The following is a 19,499-nucleotide window of genomic DNA, read 5'->3' as shown; positions in this document are numbered from 1 at the left end:
AGTCAATTATATAAATTAAAGGATATCCATATTTACGGACGATAAGGTTAATCTACTTATTATTTTTTTAATTATAATGATTATTAAGTATAAAAACTTATTATAAAATGTTTAAAAAAATAATTGGACAAACGTGATATTTTAAAAGTTATAAAGGAAAATTATAATATTTTGATTTTAAAGTAGACAAATATGATATTTTGTTGTCGTCGATATATATAAACTAGAGGGGATACCCGCGCGTTGCGCGGGGCGGAATGTGTTCATTTTCTGAGACAAATAATGAAGTACATTGCATAAATTGGTATCCAAATTAAAGTATGTTGCTATTCTGTGTAATTTTCCATCAATCGGATGAATGGAAATGTAATGATAGATCATGCTACCAAAAGAAGTACAATGCTATATTTGAATAGGTTTCCGAAAACAATGAAAATACAATCTTATATCCAGGTAGTTTTAAATGAAAATACAATGCAATCTACAATAAATACAAAAAGAACATCTTGATACTTACCCCGTCCCTCCACCGTCTTCTTCGATTTCATTTCCTTGAATGATCAAATCATGCACCTAACATTAGAATTAAAGTAAAATGTTATATGTTTCAATAACACCATTATAAGGTCTCTAAATTTCAATGGGTAGTTTAAGAATTGAAGAAAAAATGTATTATGGACACTCATTTAAACAATATGGCCATCGGTATTAACGTGAGGGTACAAAAGAATGAAAGCAAACCACAATATGAGCAGAAAAAATAAGTCAAAACCTTAATAGAAACAAAATGTAAAATTAAAAGAAAGTTTTCACATGTATATCGACATCATGCAATGCTTTTGAAAAATACACATCAGCAACCCGAGGTGCCATATTTTTACTTATTATCTCCACAAAATAAAATAAAAAATGTCATTCTTAAACGTTTACTTTTTATTCACCTCCAAACGAAGCAGCCACTACAACATTTCGTGCAACTGTCTAACAACAACAAAACCACCATGCCCAATTATTGCTATAATTGTACCCAATGTTGGTGTTAAACACTAAATCGTGCAACAATTGTTGGAGCTGCTAAACCTGTTGAAAATCTAACTAAGAAAAAAAATTTCATCATACAATATACAGATAACATTAATTTTGTAATGGATTTAAAAAAATTTGGGATATACTACAACTATACCAACAGTAATCGTCACTAAAGGCCACTGGTTAAAACAATAACTCCAATAATACCTCCATGTCTCGACTTGGCTGACATTCTTTTTGGTGTTTTCTCATCTTCATTTTTTTCTTCTTGTTTCAATACAGCCAGTGCAGATAAAGCAACTAAAAGCCTAATCACTTCCTGAAACGAAAAAAAACGCCCTCTAGGAATGTGGAAGAGAAGTCAAAAGAATGATTTTAACAAAACTAAATAACTAACCACTTTGATCCATTTGAGGTGAAACCATGCTAACAACCGTAAAGCATCATGATGTCTAGCATCATAACCTTTTTTTCTATCTCTTAGATTCATTGTTATCATCAGGTAAATCTTACTTTTCTCCATAACTACTCATATCTACAATATAAGTTAATCAAATAAACATATGGCAACATATTCATTAAGTGTCTCAAAAATTGATTGGCTAAGAAAGACCATACCGAATAACTCCATCGAGTTCATAATTACAACAAGTACCTCCCCCATCCTCTATTATCTCGCATACACCTGAAATTCCAACACAACAACATAACCAAATCAATACATAATGAGAAACCAATTGAAGATTCCAAATATTTAAATACAAACACATTAAAGGCCAAATAAGTTGTTACATTGAACAAAGTCACTCGATTAATTTACAACCAAACATGGAATTGGAATCAAATTGAATTCCTTCCTTGCTTTTCTTTCAGTCCTCCATTTTCCTTCTCTGCCATGTATTATTCATTTCGGTGAAGCATTTCATAGAACACCTTCTGTGGATCATTCATTCTCTTTATGATTCCTTATGTAATACAGGTCGACGTATACATCTAAAAGCACAAAAAAATCAACCGACACCCACAAAGTAGAAAATGTCAATTATTAATAACAAAAAACAAAACCATGTATAAAAAGTCTCATAGGGTTTAATTACAAGTTTCATTTTTAGATTGTGCAAGACAACGAATAAAAAGTTGAAGTGAATAAATAAAAAATGGTTTCATGAACATTTGACAAACTTTTGTTTTCTAATTGTGTATTGGTTCCGTAAAGTCAAAGGGTAGTCGGTAGAAGAATAGAAGCAGAATACATAAATAGATCGATAATGGCAAAAGTCGAGATTCTAGAGAACGAATCAATCGATAATTAACCGTTAACGTCCCAAGCAACCCCTCGATTTCAGTTTAGATTGTGCAGGCTACAATGAGAACATTGATTTTACAGCCGACTACTCATCGCATCCGCTTTCATCGTGTGAAGCAGTGGGTTAAGGGAACAGCCGATGAACGCCATGGATACTGTGACCCCCAAATCGATATCGGTATAAATCCTAAATCGCATAAAACGCGGAAGCTTATAACAATATAGGGAAAAAAACAAAATGAAGTGTAGTAAATACCTAGAAATCAAACTGATGAGCAGAAGAGAACAAAATAGGAGCAAGTTGCAGGTGTCACCTGATGTTTGTTTGTGAGAAACAAACTATCCCTCATCTGATCAACCAACAGTGATTGAGATGGTAATTAGAGTGTGTGGAGAGTTAAGTCTGTTCGTGAGAAGCAGCGCTTGAGGCCGGAAACCCACATAAAACAACAGACGTAGGCTGAAGTTGAAGTTGAATGTGCCAATTGTTCCTTTCGAGATCTCTTTCAGGAACCAAAGGCATTTGTGTGTAGGTTATCTTGCGACACCAAAGCAGAATCCCTAGCCAGACGACAATTTGGATTTGCATACCTTGTATAGGAGCGAGTCAGCCGATCCAAAATTGCAATTGAAGACTCTGAAACTTGAATCTTCTTATAAGCACATGGAGAAGAAAATCGGGTGTTATGTGAAGGAAAGAGGCGGTAAGAGCCAGAGTCAGCGGCGTCGGCTATGGCGAAGTGATAGAAGCGAAAACAACGATCGATCGACTACACTCTTCGGTGGTATAACAGAGGAATTGACAACTCAGAACTCGTATCAGTTCGTGGATAAGAAAGGATGGAAGGAAGATTGGAAGGATCCAGATGAAGCGGTAACCATGGTTAACGAAATAAACCCACCCTGGTTATACACTATTCCTAAGAAGTGCTTCCCTTTAATATATATATATATATATATATATATATATATATATATATATATATATATATATATATATATATATAAAAGAATTCTTCTATTTTTTGTGAATAACTATTTTATTTATTTATTTATTTATTTTCTTTTTTGTAACCAGCCCTCCGACTTTACGATGGAAACAAAAATTTACCAAGAACCTGAGAGGGATCCATAAACCATGGAAGCTTCAAAGGAATCAAGAAGAAGAAAGCAGCAGCAGCAGCGGGGGCCTGAGATTGTTCGGGAAATCTGCTCCAAGCCCGGTATGAAGATGAATTCAATTCCAATCCCCCCTCGTTTGTGTAAATGACTGAATTTTCCAAAACCCTAGAATTTTACAACCAAGGCCATCTTCTCCTTGTTGATCTGCTCACTGTTTCGACCTGCCATCTCTCTCGCTCTGCTCTTTGATCTGCCCTCTCGCTCTCCTCCCCATAGCATCAGGTAAACAACACCTCCTTTCTGTAGCTCCTCCTTTCGTAAACTGTCTGTTCGGACACTCTAGACTGTATTTTTCGAGCCATGGAATTATCCGGGGTTAATCTGGGTAATTATTTGTTTGGTGATGGTGAGTTATGCGTCCTTTAAGTCTTGCCCACACTCGTCATTTTCACTCGCAAAACACACCACTACTCAATTACAGAGCTCAGGAAAAGAAGACAAGTATAGACAAAAACACACATTCTGTATCTATTTTGTTTCTGCAAGATACACCATAGCAGATTAAGAGTATGCTCTTCAACTCACCATCACTACTTTGTCTGTGCTTTGTATCTGCAACACATTCCTTTAAGCCCTGATTTTGTTTTATGTGTTTTGTGTCTTTATAATCATGAACTATACTGTATATTTAGGTTATTACTTAGTTGATGCCAATCACTTTTTCAAAACAAACATCGTTAATGGGTTTACTTTAGGAGATCAAGAAAATGTCTGTTTGAATTTAACTCTTGAATTGGATGTAAGATTAGTAAGAATCTTGGATGACCAAATCCAATTCCTTGAGGATTACAAAACCATTCTTTTATACATTTTGCACTTTAAGTTTCTATTCAATTCCACCTTTTGATTACATTTTCATGGGAACATATTTTAGCTTATGACACATACATGAAGCCATGAGTCGACATATAACTGATGTTATCGATGAAGAAACAGACAGAGATGCCCAAATTATCACATCTCCCACAAAAGACACCACAAACATTGAAATGGAAAAAGATCTTGAAGTCCCCGAAGGAATCGTATTCGAATCCCACGAGTCAGCATATTCCTTCTACCAAGAATACGCAAAATCTATGGGATTCACCACATCAATAAAAAACTCGCGAAGGTCAAAAAAGTCAAAAGAATTCATCGATGCTAAATTCGCATGTTCAAGATACGGAGTCACACCAGAATCCGATTCGGGGACAAGTAGGCGTCCAAGTGTGAAAAAAACAGACTGCAAAGCAAGCATGCATGTGAAAAGAAGAAAAGACTCAAAATGGTACATTCATGAATTCATAAAAGAACATAACCATGAACTCTTACCTGCTTTAGCTTACCATTTCCGCATCCACAAAAACGTAAAATTAGCCGAAAAAAACAACATCGATATTCTACACGCGGTTTCTGAACGAACAAAAAAGATGTACGTTCAAATGTCACGACAATCGGGCGCGTATCGTAACGTTGACTTTTCAAGAAACGAGTTAAATTACCAATTTGACCGTGGTAGGTATCTAGCACTTGAAGAAGGTGATGGTCAAGCTATGCTCGAGTATTTCACGCATATCAAAAAAGAAAATCCGAATTTTTTCTACGCGGTTGACTTAAACGAAGACCAACGTTTAAGAAACTTGTTATGGGTCGATGCCAAAAGTAGAAAAGATTACATAAATTTCACCGATGTTGTTTCTTTCGATATTAGTTACGTTAGAAGCAATGACAAAATGCCATTTGCTCTGTTTATTGGAGTGAACCATCATTTTCAAGCTATGCTGCTTGGATGCGCGATTGTCGCAGACGAATCTAAAACAACTTGTGTTTGGTTAATGAAAACGTGGTTAAGGGCAATGGGAGGGAAATATCCGAAAGTTGTGATCACCGATCAAGGAAAGGCGGTGGAGGCGGCCGCCATGGAAGTTTTTCCGGCGAGCCGCCATTTGTTCTCTCTTTGGAGTATCTTAGAGAAGGTTCCGGAGACTTTCGCGCATATTATCAGACGACATGATAAATTCATGACCAAATTCTTCAAGTGTATTTATAAGTCGTTAACAGACGAACAATTCGATATGAGATGGTGGAAACTCGTGGGGAGATTCGAGCTTCAGGATAACGAATGGTTTCATTCGTTATACGAAGATCGAAAAAAGTGGGTCCCGTCGTTTATGCGGGACGTATTTTTAGCGGGAATGTCTACACCTCAACGTGGCGAAAGTGTGAATTCTTTTTTCGATAAATATATTCACAAAAAAGTTACATTAAAAGAATTTGTGAAACAATACGCGACCATTTTACAAAACCGATATGACGAAGAGGCGTTAGCGGATTTCGACACGTGGCATAAACAACCCGCGTTGAAATCACCTTCGCCATGGGAAAAACAAATGTCTAGTATTTACACGCATACAATTTTTAAAAAATTTCAAGTTGAGGTTTTGGGGGTTGTTGGGTGTCATCCTAAAAAAGAACGTGAAGACGGATGCGTTACGATATATACGGTTGATGATTGTGAAAAAAACGAAAGTTTTAATGTTACATGGGACGAATCAAAATCCGAGGTTTGGTGTTCTTGTTTGTTGTTTGAGTACAAAGGTTTTCTTTGTAGACACACGATGATTGTTCTTCAAATCTGTGGGCATTCAGTGATTCCATCTCGTTATATTTTAAAAAGATGGACGAAAGACGCAAAGAATGATGATCAAAATAAAAATGGGGTGATGGAAAAAACACAAAATCGGGTGCAATTATATAATGATTTATGTAAACACGCGATTCAATTGGGTGAAGAGGGATCTTTATGTGAAGAAAGTTATGATATTGCATTTCGTGCACTTGTGGATGCTTTAAGAGCATGTGTGGATGTGAACAATAAAGAATCTAGTAATGGCACTGTTTTGATACGAGATGTTGAGGATGAAAATTTAGGAGGCGTTTCTGGAAACAAGAGTAAAAGAAAGAGTGTAAACAAGAAACGAAAGGTTTTTTTTTTTTGGTTTCATGTTATTGTTTTTTATAAATAATTTATACATATATTTAGTATAACTTGTATTTTGTGTGACATTTGTAGATACAATCAGAACCTGAACCTGTAATGCTTGAGGCACGAGATAGCTTGCAGCAAATGGTTAGTTTTCTTGAAATTCTATTTATAAATTGGATGTAATTTTATATAAAAAAAATGTAAGGTTTGTGTTTGGACTTTGGATTAAATTTTTTTTATCTGGATATGTTGGTGATAGGAAAGTATGAGCTCAGATGGAATAACTCTTCATGGGTATTATGGGGCCCAACAGAATGTACAGGGACTGGTATGACATTTTGTCAAATAATTACAATTTTTATTTTTGTTAATTAAAAAAAATTCTTAATTGGGTCAAATGTAGCTGCAGTTGAACTTGATGGAACCACCTCATGATGGTTATTATGTTAATCAACAAAGCATGCAGGGACTGGTATGTAAATTCAACCTTTACTTTTGTAGATATTTAGTCAAATTGATTTTTTTTTTAATTTTATTTTGGTATAGGGTCAATTAAATTCATTGGCACCAACTCATGATGGATTCTTTGAGGCTCAACAAAGCATACATGGTCTGGTATGTTATCAACATACTTTCATTTATTTTTCTATTACAACATTGATTTATTTTTAGATTTAAAAATTTTCATTTGTATGTATATAGGGGCATTTGGATTTTAGACCACCAAGCTTCGGTTACAGTATGCAGGTTGGTTAGCATGTGCATTTGTTACACATGACTGGACTGGATTGAACTGAACAGAACAAAACAAACTTTCTAGGGCTATTTTCCATGATAAATATGAGGAGGACATTCACGTCTTTTGCACATACGAGAGACTCAGAGAGTGTCCGTGTTCACCCACCATTTTAGGTGGGACAAAAAATTGCAATTTTTGTCCTATTGATATTAGTCTCGGTTTCAGACTAACATTGGGCTAAACACAGTACAACCTGTTTTGTTCTGAGAAGGATGGAATAAGCATATAACTTTGATTTTTGTTTTGGTGGGCCCAGGATGAACCTAGTTTGCGAACCAATCAGATGCACAACAACCCGTCTAGACATTCATGAGACATACACACACGTCATCTTTACCACGTTCTTTGATGTTATATATGTAAGAATCAAACCAATTAGGTAGCAATATTCCTAACATTTTTAATCTAACATGTTCATATATATATATATATATATATATATATATATATATATATATATATATATATATATATATATATATATATATATATATATACCAATCAAATTTGATTTATTTGTTGTAATGTGATTGGTAGTTTTTATTTGCGTTTTGGGCTTGTGGCACCGTATATACGAATCAAAGAATGTAACGATATTTATAAATTGGTAACAAAATTTGTTTTTGGAAGGTAAGATTGTCCACATGGTTTTTATAACTCGATCCAATCATATCCGAAATCCTAATAAGGATATGACTTCTTTTAAGTAATACTTTAGGTCAAGATATCGTCCAATTAATCCAAAATCCATGTTATGGTAACATGAATAACTACCAAATTTACTTTGAATTGAAGTTCGATTAATTCGGATTGTGGCAAAGTTACACATTTAGTCCTAACTTTATGAATAACTACCAAATTAGCCCAGAGAAATTAAATATCCTTTTATTTTTCTTCCTAATCATCTTTCTATCCATTTAAAATAATGACAAGTGTTCTCAAATCTAATGAATTTTATCAAAATATGATATTTGTTATAATTTCACATTGATAGAAAGTTAAGTAAGAGCAAAGTAGAAAGATATTTTGGGCGCATGATAATGTACAAACTTTTAAGTCAGAATGTATATTTTTTGAATTGTTGCCCTTAAACTTAAAAACATATGTTGAGATTTAGCCACTTGACTAATTGTTGACATGACTTTTTGTTTTTTATACTTTCCTAATGATAGAATGCTTTTTATTCAAATTCTTTTGTGTTTTGTCTTATTAACTTATTGAAGCACTTGACCGTTAATTTGCTTTTAAAAGATTTTGGTTATTTTCTTTTCAAATTTCCGTTTATATTTCAATAGATTAGGGACGAAATCTGGCAAAGGTAAATAGAAGAGGGGGCTAAAGTGAAAGTTTGATATCCAACGAGAAAAGAGAAGAAGAAAGGGAGCAGCGAGGAAGCCGGTCTAACACACACACAAACACACACACGCAGACGCACACGCACACACACAGAGAAGTCCGAAACCTTGAAATACATCACGCCACGGGAGTCGGGCTCTTACAGAAGAACCAAAACAGCCTGAATCATCGTCGGTTTTCCCTCCGATCAAACCAGGAGATCGAGAGAGACGGCAGAATTCCGTCTCCGATCACCGCTCTCTCATCTCCAATTCGACCGGAAGGACACATACTACTCAGATCATAACTTCTGCGTGTTTAATTAATTTTGTGAACTGTACATGTTCGTATGGTTCACGGATAAGTTTTTTGGATGCGAAGATCGAATGCTCGTGTGGCGCCAGCACCAGAAGCAGTCGATCGTCCGGATATCAACAATAAAGTGAAGAAGGAAATGGATAACTCCATAAAGCTTAAGTTTCGCCCTAATCAACCTCTGCGATCCACTAATCTCTTCTCCAGAAACCAAAAACAATCTCATCTTGCGAAATCGAGTATTTTTGCGATCGGATTCCTCACTTTGGTTTTTGTGTCGTGTGGTTATTTCTATCTTAATTCGCAGAATCCGTCGGAGAAACGATACCGAGTTGTGATTGATGGAGGGAGCACAGGGAGTCGGATTCATGTGTTTGAGTATGTGATTAAGGATGGAGCTCCTATTTTCGATTTGAGTGCTAAGAAGGGGTTGGGTTCAATGCGGGTTAGCCCTGGGTTATCGGCGTTTGCGGAGGATCCCAAGGGAGCGGGTGAATCTATGTTGAAACTTTTGGAGTTCGCAAGGAAGAGGATTCCGGGGGAGAACTTGGGTGAAACAGAGATCAGATTGATGACAACGGCAGGGTTAAGGATGTTGGAATTGAGCGTACAGGAGCGGATTCTAGAGTCTTGCAGGACGGTTTTCAGAACTTCTGGGTTTGCCTTTCGCAATGATTGGGCTTCAGTTATTTCAGGTATGAGGAAACTCTATGTTCAATTCATGATTGTTGTTTTAAGTTTGTGCATTTGTTTGTTCAACTTATACTTTGAGCTGCTATCAAGGATTTGGGACTGAAAAAGTGAGGTATTGTTTATTTTGTAAGGACTAGACACACTTGGTGTTGATTGTCTTTCAGTTTATGGTGTCAATATTACTGTGGGCATACCTTTGCTAATTCTTTTGATCTTGGAAGTGAATGATTGATGATTATAGGACAAAACAAGTTACCATATGTTACTTATTTGAGATGCAATTTCATGCCTCTGTATTGATTTTATCGATTTAACATTCCTTCCAAGAAGAATACCTGTAAAATCTAGCTGTCCTTCGAAAAATGTGTCAGGTGAGTGGTGACAATTTAGGCTGATTAGTGAGTATAGATGCAAATGTGAACATAAAATCTCATTAAAGGTGAATGGAATTGTTTAAGAATCCATTTCAACAAGTATTTGCAGGCTTAGAAAATCTTTCCTTTTTGGTATGTTTTGTGAGATACATAAACATAATGAAAGTCAATTTTATTGGAAATATCATTGTTTCAGGGTCTGATGAAGGAGTTTATGCATGGGTTGTGGCTAATTATGCTCTTGGAACTCTTGGAGGTGATCCTCAAGAAACAACAGGGATAATCGAACTTGGTGGTGCTTCTGCTCAGGTTTTCATTATTCTTCTTTTTCTCTACATTTCTAATAATACAAAAAAAAAAAAAAAAAAAAAAAAAAAACTTTATTATCGATTCTTGTTTCTCAAAAGAAACATAATCATATATGATTGTCTTTCAGGTAACCTTTTTCTCAAACGAGCCAATACCCCCTGAATTTTCAAGAACAATTAATTTTGGAAATGTCAGTTATAGTCTTTACAGCCACAGCTTGCTTGAATTTGGTCAGGTAAAACATCATTTACCATTCTTTATTCAATTAAATATTCATATTTTTCATTCTTTTTAGTACACCATATAAATTTTACACTATCTGATTGACTTTACATTCCTTTTTTTTTTCAGAATGTTGCATTTGACTTGGTTCGTGGGTCAAACTTTGCCAAAAGTAAAAATCTGGGTAGGTACTACATATGTTTTTTACTTGTTAATCTCCTAGTTTTGATGAGGAGGGCATTTACGTCTTTATATTTGTACAGTGGATCCATGCTCCCCAAAAGGATACAAAAACAATGTGATAATAGGAAATAATATGACTCCAACTTCTTTACTCCAAACAAATCACCAATCACCAGTTCTACATTCAACTGGCAACTTCACTGAATGCAGATCTGCCTCCTATAAATTGTTGCAGAAAGGCAAAGGTACAACTTTTTATTCAACATTCCTTTTTTTTTTTATTTATTAACATTTTATTTAAAAAAAAAAAAAACAGAAGACTGCGCCTTTGACCAATGCTCCATTGGGTCAACATATATACCCAAGCTCCAGGGGAAATTTTTAGCCACTGAGAATTTCTTCCATACATCTAAGGTTTGTTTCACTTTCTATATTAAATAAAAGAGTAAATTACACAAATGGTCCCTATGGTTTAGGGTAATTTGCATGTTTGGTCCCTAACTTATTTTTTTAACTCGGATGGTCCCTATTGTTTGTTTTTGTTACACGTTTGGTCCCTGTCTTATCTAAAAAGACTATTTTGCCATTGATTTTTTAATTTATTTAAATAAACACACCCCAACCCCACCCCCTCACCTTACCTTACCTACCCCACAACTTTTTCCTATTTAAATAATAGTTTTTTTTTTTTATGTAAGATAGGGACCAAGCACGTAACAAAAACAAACAGTAGGGACCAAACACGTAACAAAAACAAACGGTAGGGACCTTCCGAGTTAAAAAAAATAAGTTAGGGACCAATGGCGCAAATTACACCAAACCATAGGGACCATTCGTGTAATTTACTCTAAATAAAAAATAATAATATTTTTTTTTTATGTATAAATGTTTTTTTTTTTGGGTAGTTTTTTGGGTTGTCACCTAAAAAGTTTCTTTCGGAGCTGATGGTGGCTGGAAAAGAGTTTTGTGAAGATGATTGGTCAAATTTAAAGTCAAAATATCCAGGAATTAATGATGAGGATTTACATCGATATTGCTTTTCTTCTGCATATATTGTTGCTTTTCTTCATGATAGCCTTGGGATTGCTTTGGATGACAAAAGGTACACTTTTATTGGAATTAATATCCAAACATTTTTTATTGAATATATAAAATAAAATTAAACGGTTGTATACTACTACTTTGAAACAGGATTGGATATGGTAGTGAGGTAAATGATATTCCACTTGATTGGGCATTGGGAGCCTTCATTTTTCAAATCATGAAGGATTTAGACCTCGGGAAATTACACCCAACAACAAAGTCAAAATCTATAACACTCGGTGGTGTTGACTTTACGACATTAGGTGGATTAATATTTGTGATATTTTTAATATTTGGTGCGTATTTTGTATCGAAATGGAGGAAGCCCCACTTAAAGACAATATACGATCTAGAAAAAGGAAAGTATATAGTGACACGAGTAATAGGTAGACACTCATAGTTGTTGTTGTTCCTTTTTCTTCTTCCTTTTAGGCTCCTTGATTTTTCATTAGTGGCCTCAATGTGATATATATATAATACTTATGATGATAAATTGACAATATGATTTGAAATGGTATCGAGGAGAGGAGACGCCCGTGTTTTGCATATGGGATGATGGTAGGAGTGATTTTTCGGGGGTGGGAAACCGATGTAATTTAGCATTTTCTTGTTGTCGATTATTCTTTTTTGCTAGATTTGTAAAAGAGGGTGCTTAATTTTGTGTTCTATTGGCATCGATAGATATATTCATATCATATTGGTGTTGTGTTATTGTAAATGTTTGTGGAATGACTGAAAATCATTTTTCTTTTCATCTATATACATTGTCTTCTTCACCACATCTTTCAGACTTTGATCATATTAGGTCATTTAACGTTTTGACAATCGTTTCGGCAAAGTGCTAATTAATAATCCATCAGGTAAAGTATAATCTTATCATCTTCTGGTTAGAATTTTAAAATTCCATGAATGACTTATAGACTTTCATTTTTTCATTTATGGTTTGCAATTATGAGAGCAAAACCTAACTCCAAATCATATTTAGATTTTAAATTCATTGTCCGAATATTATTTAAGGAATTAGTGAGAGCTTTTCCCAATTGTGAACTCAAAAAACTTCATTAAAGCTCCTAACATTCCCATAGAATTCACCATAGGAATATGATTACGTCACTATAAATTATTAGAATTTAACCAAAACTAATCGACATCAAAACATCACTTGGATACATGAATGAATGGATTTTGGAAAAGACAAGTAACTGAAATAAAAATGTATATATTGTACTATAAATTATTAGTAGTGATCATATATAAAAAGTGATCGGCATTTATATTCGGTGCTGGTGGTTTGACTTTTTGAGGAACTAACAAGAAAAAGAGACCGAGTCATTAACTTCATAGAAATTAGAAAGAGACACGTCCAAGAACCTACTTGTTCATTTCGAGATTGACTTCTATAATTCAGTTTTTTGGAATTTATTTAATCACAAGTGGATGAAAACTATAGATTTTGTATTTTCAACTTATTTTATTCCAACAGAAAATATGACTATATCAACAAACTATATATATATATATATATATATATATATATATATATATATATATATATATATATATATATATATATATATATATATATATATATATATATATATATATATATATATATATATATATATATATATATATATATATATATATAATATTTTGTTTCCATATTATTTTTCATACAATTTCATAGTCATCCTAAATTGTCTTTTGAAAGAATGAGGCTTTCTTAATTACTATATTTATAATGAAAAAACATCTTTTTAGTCTTTATTAGGAGGGAAGAGGAAGAAAATAAAGAGAACATGTTTTTTGTTTTTTTCTTTCAAATCTTTCCCTATTGAAAAAGAAAGGTAGGGACATCTTTTTATGATAATTTAAGTTTTGTTTTACACATAAAAGGCAAATAATAAAAGTGTAAGTTTTTCCAGTCTTTTAATCAAACTTAAAAATATATAAAAACTGTCATTTTTTCTTTTTTAATTGTGATTCCATAGTAAGAGTTTGATTTTGTTTCTTTTTTTCTTTCTTTCTAAAAAAAAGTCAAGAACACAATGAAATATTCAATGTCAAAAATACTCACAATCGTACCTAGTTTCATTGCAAAATAACCATGAAAGCCTTACTATTACAAAAATAAGAATCCATTCGTCTCAAATATCACAACACTTTCTAGATTAATCCATTCATTTTATCTATTTATTTATTTATTTATTTATTTATTATTATTATTATTATTATTATTATTATTATTATTATTATTATTATTATTGTGTGTGGTGGTGGTGTGTGGGTGGGTGAGGGGAATCCAAAATGCAACACAGTTTTTAGTAAATTTTCAATCCCATATTTAGCGATCTATACGTTTAGTGTTTACTAATCACTACTTAAAATTTATAAATACTATGTGTTTTAAATGTAAAAACTAAAATACCATGTATTTTTTTATATAAAAAATATGACAATTACAATCAAATCACTAACTTAACTGAAATTTCCGATTTTGACACCGTATTTTTTTTCTTTAAATTAAATCACTATACTTGCAATTTTGTTGCACTATCAACCAAATGACCGGTTCTTCATGCTCTCCGGGTAACTACTTTTTCCAAATTACAATGAAGTCACTAAGTTTACCAAAATTTTGATTTTGACACCGTGTTTTGCTTTTCCCAGTTATGTCATACATTTACAGTTTTGTTGTAATGTCAACCAATTGAGTGGTTACCATCAATCTAGCATGTTACCAAATAAATGACATGACAATATTGTGATGTGGAAGCCACGTCATATCTTATTTGGCAAGATTGAGTTTCAAATATATGGTGTTTTGCATGTGCCTGCTTTAGTAAGAGTAAGGAAAAAGCTTAAAAAGCGTACTTTCTTTAACAATGGAAAAAGGTTCCTTCAGCGATTCAGTTGGTTTGCATCAAACCCATCACATATCTTCTTTTCTTCTTCTCGTCAAAGTATTTATTCACAAATGACGCCCGAAGGTCGTTCCAATGGTTCAAACTCACTTACTAGTCAACAAAAAGGGCATAGTCACCATTTTAGGAGATGTTATTGTGGTTTAGAATTTTCATTTGTATAACAAGTAAATGAAGACCCCTACAAGGTGGTTCATACTCACTAAGCATCTTCTGGATCGACCTTGTAAGAGGCTTCATTTAATTTTTGTAAAAATCGAGGTTCTAAACCACACTAACATCTCCTGAAAGGGTGAGAACGACCGTTTCGCTGACATTTAAGTGAGCTTGAACCACTGGATCGACCTTCATACACCATTTCGTGAAGAAATACTCTAATAAGAAGAAGAGAAGAAAAGAAGAAGATATATGAAATTAGGTTCGATCCACACCTTATATTTGAAACTCAATCCTGCCACATAAGATCTGACATGGCTTCCACATCACAATATTCTCATATCATTTATTTGGTAACTGTGACATTTCCAAAATCACGGCCAGAAAAGACCGGTTCCATTTATGCTTTTAAAATAGTTTCAGAGTAAATCTATTGATTTAAAAGAGTTGTAGAATTTGTCCCCAAAACATTACATGATAAATAAGATTTATCAAAGCATTTCTTAAAGAAATGTATTTTCATTATATATCAAAACTCTGGATGTCATGTTCCGATACAGACAGAAAAGCATAAACAATAAAACATAGACCTTACATAGTTATATACAACTACTGGTCTATAAACAAAAACATCTTCACAAGTTCCCCAACTTATGCTCTCGCGCCACTACCTGTAATACAAATTAAACTGAGTGGGTCAAGTTTGGGAGCGTGGTGAGCATATAGGGTTTTCAACCTACAATAAATAATTATATTTAATTTTCACCAACCAACAATAACCCGATTACCCATTCCCGTTATTCTCACTTTACGTCCCTATGACAACAACTATTACAAGGGACCTAATCTAGGGTTTTCATCGGTGCAGGCACTACTACAGAGGGGTTTCCTCAGCAATGAATGTCCTAAGGCAACCATGAGGGGGATATAATACAACGAATGAACGCCCAAGTTCACCAACGCCTACAGGTTATGAGCCTGCCAGCATTCCACAGAACTGTCTAGAAAAGTCTGTGGTCGTCATCCATATTCTGCTGAATGACTAGATCACAATCACATCGAGGAGTCTCATCATTTTTATTTCATCACACATCACTATCTACCCATGTTCTACCCAACATATTTGTAGATAAAAATATATACATTTATATACAGCTTAAAACCTGTACAAATCATTCATTCAATAATTATTTCAAATAATCAAATAATATACAAATACATAACACGTATTTTGTAGAGAATATTTCGTATCTATGTGTTAGAAGAAAAGGAATATACACTCACCTGATCAGAAGATGATCGGACAGTACCACGGCTCTAAGAGTAGTATTCTTCGGTAAAACCGAGAGATCTTCACAAAAACCAGGCTTCTCGCGGGCAGATTTTCTGTCACACCCCAAAACTGAAACGGCGGAAACGTTCTGGGGTGGAGGACGTCATGTTTAGTATCACAAGACATGCATCATAGTAATCAAAGTAAATAAACAACCATTTCTTTAGAAAGAAAGTGTTTACAAAGTGTGTGTTCACAAAACATAGAATACATAAGCAAATAACAAAACAAGACTTGAAGCTATTATGCTCCATCTTCTGAAATCCCAATACGAGTACCTTCCTACTAGTTTCCTGAGAATACAAGTTATTTGAAAGAGTTTATCAGCAATTAAGCTGGTGAGTTCATAAGATTTTAGTGATGTAAGTATGTTGTAGAAAGTTTAGTAAGTTGTAAGTTATGTTTTAGAAAAGTTCGCATGTTCCTCTAGAAAATCCTATATTTCCTGCTTTCATGAAAGATAAGTAAAATGACTCTACAATCCTTTCTATGAGTACTAAATGGATACAAGTTATATAAAACTCAGAGTAAACAAGCAATCAATTGTGTGTATCTGCCCTAAGCCCACAACCAAACAAAGAACAGGAAATGGGGTGGATGACACGCATCCCATTGGTTGTTAGATCATTGTTGTATATAACCCTAGTGTATTCACTTGGTACTCACGGAGTTAACTGAAATAGTTCCTTTATATTTGATGAAAAGATCCTTTAAGAAAACCCTTATTTCTTATAATAAAATATTAACCACAGTGGTTCCTCCTATAATCTCTTAGGTTATACATGCTATATATAATCTAATATCGAATAGATAGTTAATTGTGTGAATCTGCCCTAAGCCCATAACCAAACAAGGAACAGGGAATGAGGCGGAAGACACACATCCAACTATCTATCGGGTATTAATTATATATAACCCTGATGTATAAACTAAGTTATTATAGAATTAATCACGTAAGGTCCTTTAAGTTATGCTGGTTTAATAAAATGGATTAAACCCTTTATTGGTAAGTTTCTAGCTTTGAATACCAAAAGTTCTGTTTGAAAAGTATGTTTTGTACTAGAAAATTGTGCATTGATTTAGTGTCCTATGCCCTGACTCATACCTGGTACCCCTTATGATGACTTAATGTATACGGAACATATATATAACTAAGATCGAATGGATAATAGGCTGGGTGAATCCGCTCTAAGCCCACAACCAAACAAGGAACAGGAAATGAAGTGGAAAGCACACATCCTATTACCTGTCGGATCCTATTAGTATATATCCCTTTATGTATACATTAAGGAATCATAAGGTTAGCATTATGGTCCATTTCTACTGAATGTACTAGACTTGACTGTTCTGATTGTCATTTGTAAAATGTAAGTTTTCCCTAGTTTATAACAATCTTGACTCGAAAATAGTTTGCATTAACTTTCAAGTGGAACTGTCACTTTATGAAAGTAATGGGAAAAATATAAGTACTCAGTGTCTCATGAATTGACATCCTGACGTACTAATTACCTTAAAACATGTTTGTTTTATTAAGGTCATAATGTGGAGGCTAGTTCCCATACTAAACGCTCTCCCTGTCAAAATATTATGGGAACCAAACGCGACCTCAGCAAACCAGCTGCTAGCCGTGTAATCCATATTAAAGTTATATGTAATGTATACCCAATAAGTTATCACCTTTTGTTTAGAACAATGCGTTAGTGATTATTTGTATAGTTAGATCCTGTAGTGTTCCATGTTATAGCATCTTAGTATGTTCGTTATGTTATAGTATCTTAGTATGTTCTTTCTGTTATCGTGTATTGTATCTTTCTCCCTGTTTCTTTTTATTGTGTGTTCTTTTATGTTATTGTGTATTGTATCTAGTGTAAACTGACTCTCTAAACTATACCCTTTATAATTTACTAGTGTTTTGCTTGAACTGTTATTGAAAAGACTCATTTTACTACTAAGTTATGCTCGTACTTTAAAAATGGAGTTTTGGTTAAACTAAAAGTAACATAACTTTAAAATAGTTTTTGAAATGTTTTGATCACTTATAAAACGCATAAGCAACCTTTTGAAAGATGTTTATAACAAACAATTACACAATTATAAATTGTTTTCAACTTGTATCCCCCCTAAAAGCATTTAAAACAGTTTAAAAGATTGATTACGGGGTATGAACTCACCTGATGTGGGTGAATCAAACGAATACGTGCATAAGGATGAGAAGTTCATCGAATGAACTCCCAGGACTTAACGAGTCCTAAATGACATACAATGGCATATATTGACATAAATATAGTGTTTAGAAGCAACCAAATGCAAGGAAACACCTCACGGGACTAGCAAACACTTTGACCAAGTGTTGGAATCACATGTGATTCACTAAAGAGGAGTGTACAGCCACATGGAGGAGTGTGCGGCCAGGAGTGTACGGACAGGGAGTGTACGGCCGTACACTCATGGTAACAAGTGCACAAAAACCTTTTCCAAGGATAAGAATGTTTGTGGGACAATTGCTCTACAAGTCTTGAAGCTAGAAAGGCATTTTGGAGGCCCTTTAAGGGTGTTTTGAGGGGTGTACGGCCGTACACACCTCATGACCATGAATTATGGGCATTTTCTACAAGTCTTGAAGCACTTAAGCATAGGGAAAGAGTACTTACGATATGAAGGCTCAAAAGGGTTCACAATCACCAACAACAAGTGTGTGTTCTTGGTGTTTTTGGTGAAATTGATGAAGATTTGAAGATCTAGCCAAAGGATGATTTCCATGGATGAAATCAAAGGGTGTTACTAGGAAAAGAAGTATAACAACAAATCAAAACGGAACAAAGGCTTACATTCTTGAAGACCAGGATGAAAAACGGATAATAGTTGAGAGAGAAAGCAATGTTCTTGACCTTGAAACTGAAGAATGATTTGAAAATGAAGTGAATGCATACTTATGGAGGGGTGTGTTGATGGGTTTTAGCTATAAGAACTTTTCTATGTGCGCATGCAAAACCCTAATGCTTGGATCTAGGTTTTCTAATTAAACATGCTTTGAATCCAAGACTTCTAATAACTAATTAGGTATAAGAACAATACAAAATCAGATCTAGAAGTTTACCTTTGAATCGCTTGTTTGATCTTGTTGTCTTGGAGCTCTAGAGTCACAATTGTCACTCCTCTAATGGCTTACAAACACAAACTAGCAAAGAGGATGATTTAAGAGAGAGGTTGGGAAGAAATCGGCCAGGGGTTCTTTTCCTTTGAAGAGATGCCGATTTCCCTTGCTCAAGGGGTCTATTTATACTTGTAGAT

The 19,499-nt window shown here is 34.1% G+C and overlaps 2 protein-coding genes and 1 long non-coding RNA gene across 7 annotated transcripts; 2 read left to right on the top strand and 1 right to left on the bottom strand.

Moving 5' to 3' along the window:
• Positions 1 to 383: 383 nt before the first annotated feature.
• On the bottom strand, positions 384 to 3,269 carry LOC111880343 (uncharacterized). Of its 3 annotated transcripts, none has more exons than XR_008232083.1 (5): positions 1,822 to 3,269; positions 1,648 to 1,714; positions 1,427 to 1,564; positions 931 to 1,348; positions 384 to 573 (listed from the first exon to the last, which is right to left on the bottom strand). It is a non-coding gene; the product is annotated as an uncharacterized LOC111880343 (long non-coding RNA). The 3 variants fall into 3 exon arrangements; XR_002846449.3 differs by having other exon boundaries at positions 942 to 1,348; XR_008232084.1 differs by lacking the exon at positions 384 to 573 and having other exon boundaries at positions 585 to 1,091; positions 1,237 to 1,348.
• Positions 3,270 to 3,400: 131 nt separating this feature from the next.
• Positions 3,401 to 8,714, top strand: LOC111880042 (protein FAR-RED IMPAIRED RESPONSE 1). 3 transcript variants are annotated; one of them, XM_042900844.2, is made up of 9 exons: positions 3,401 to 3,739; positions 4,392 to 6,480; positions 6,570 to 6,626; positions 6,742 to 6,810; positions 6,886 to 6,954; positions 7,029 to 7,097; positions 7,185 to 7,229; positions 7,538 to 7,640; positions 8,577 to 8,714. In XM_042900844.2, exons 2-8 carry the CDS (start codon positions 4,414 to 4,416, stop codon positions 7,592 to 7,594), a joined length of 2,433 nt encoding a protein of 810 aa, XP_042756778.1. In that variant the 5' UTR covers positions 3,401 to 3,739; positions 4,392 to 4,413; the 3' UTR covers positions 7,595 to 7,640; positions 8,577 to 8,714. The 3 variants fall into 3 exon arrangements, with proteins under 3 accessions (XP_042756778.1, XP_023732233.1, XP_023732225.1); XM_023876465.3 differs by lacking the exon at positions 8,577 to 8,714 and having other exon boundaries at positions 3,402 to 3,739; positions 6,892 to 6,954; positions 7,538 to 7,690; XM_023876457.3 differs by lacking the exon at positions 8,577 to 8,714 and having other exon boundaries at positions 3,402 to 3,739; positions 7,538 to 7,690.
• A 229-nt stretch (positions 8,715 to 8,943) lies between these two features.
• On the top strand, positions 8,944 to 12,574 carry LOC111880034 (probable apyrase 6). Its single transcript, XM_023876449.3, has 8 exons — positions 8,944 to 9,626; positions 10,195 to 10,307; positions 10,435 to 10,542; positions 10,659 to 10,713; positions 10,793 to 10,957; positions 11,029 to 11,126; positions 11,618 to 11,814; positions 11,904 to 12,574. The coding sequence occupies exons 1-8, from the start codon at positions 8,990 to 8,992 to the stop codon at positions 12,193 to 12,195; spliced, it is 1,665 nt and encodes a 554-aa protein (XP_023732217.1). The 5' UTR covers positions 8,944 to 8,989; the 3' UTR covers positions 12,196 to 12,574.
• Positions 12,575 to 19,499: the final 6,925 nt, after the last annotated feature.

The sequence above is a fragment of the Lactuca sativa genome, chromosome 4 (assembly GCF_002870075.4).
Source record: "Lactuca sativa cultivar Salinas chromosome 4, Lsat_Salinas_v11, whole genome shotgun sequence".
Classification (NCBI taxonomy): Eukaryota; Viridiplantae; Streptophyta; class Magnoliopsida; order Asterales; family Asteraceae; genus Lactuca; species Lactuca sativa.
This window is presented reverse-complemented; position numbering and strand designations above follow the sequence as displayed.

Excerpts from the sequence above, each read along its gene's own strand:
- LOC111880042 (XM_042900844.2), top strand. The coding sequence starts at position 4,414 with ATGAGTCGACATATAACTGATGTTATCGATGAAGAAACAGACAGAGAT. Across the intron at positions 6,955-7,028 it reads AACAAAGCATGCAGGGACTG|GGTCAATTAAATTCATTGGC; the intron begins GTATGTAAATTC and ends ATTTTGGTATAG. Across the intron at positions 7,230-7,537 it reads GCTTCGGTTACAGTATGCAG|GATGAACCTAGTTTGCGAAC; the intron begins GTTGGTTAGCAT and ends TGGTGGGCCCAG.
- LOC111880034 (XM_023876449.3), top strand. The coding sequence starts at position 8,990 with ATGCGAAGATCGAATGCTCGTGTGGCGCCAGCACCAGAAGCAGTCGAT. Across the intron at positions 9,627-10,194 it reads TTGGGCTTCAGTTATTTCAG|GGTCTGATGAAGGAGTTTAT; the intron begins GTATGAGGAAAC and ends TCATTGTTTCAG. Across the intron at positions 11,127-11,617 it reads ATTTCTTCCATACATCTAAG|TTTTTTGGGTTGTCACCTAA; the intron begins GTTTGTTTCACT and ends TTTTTTGGGTAG.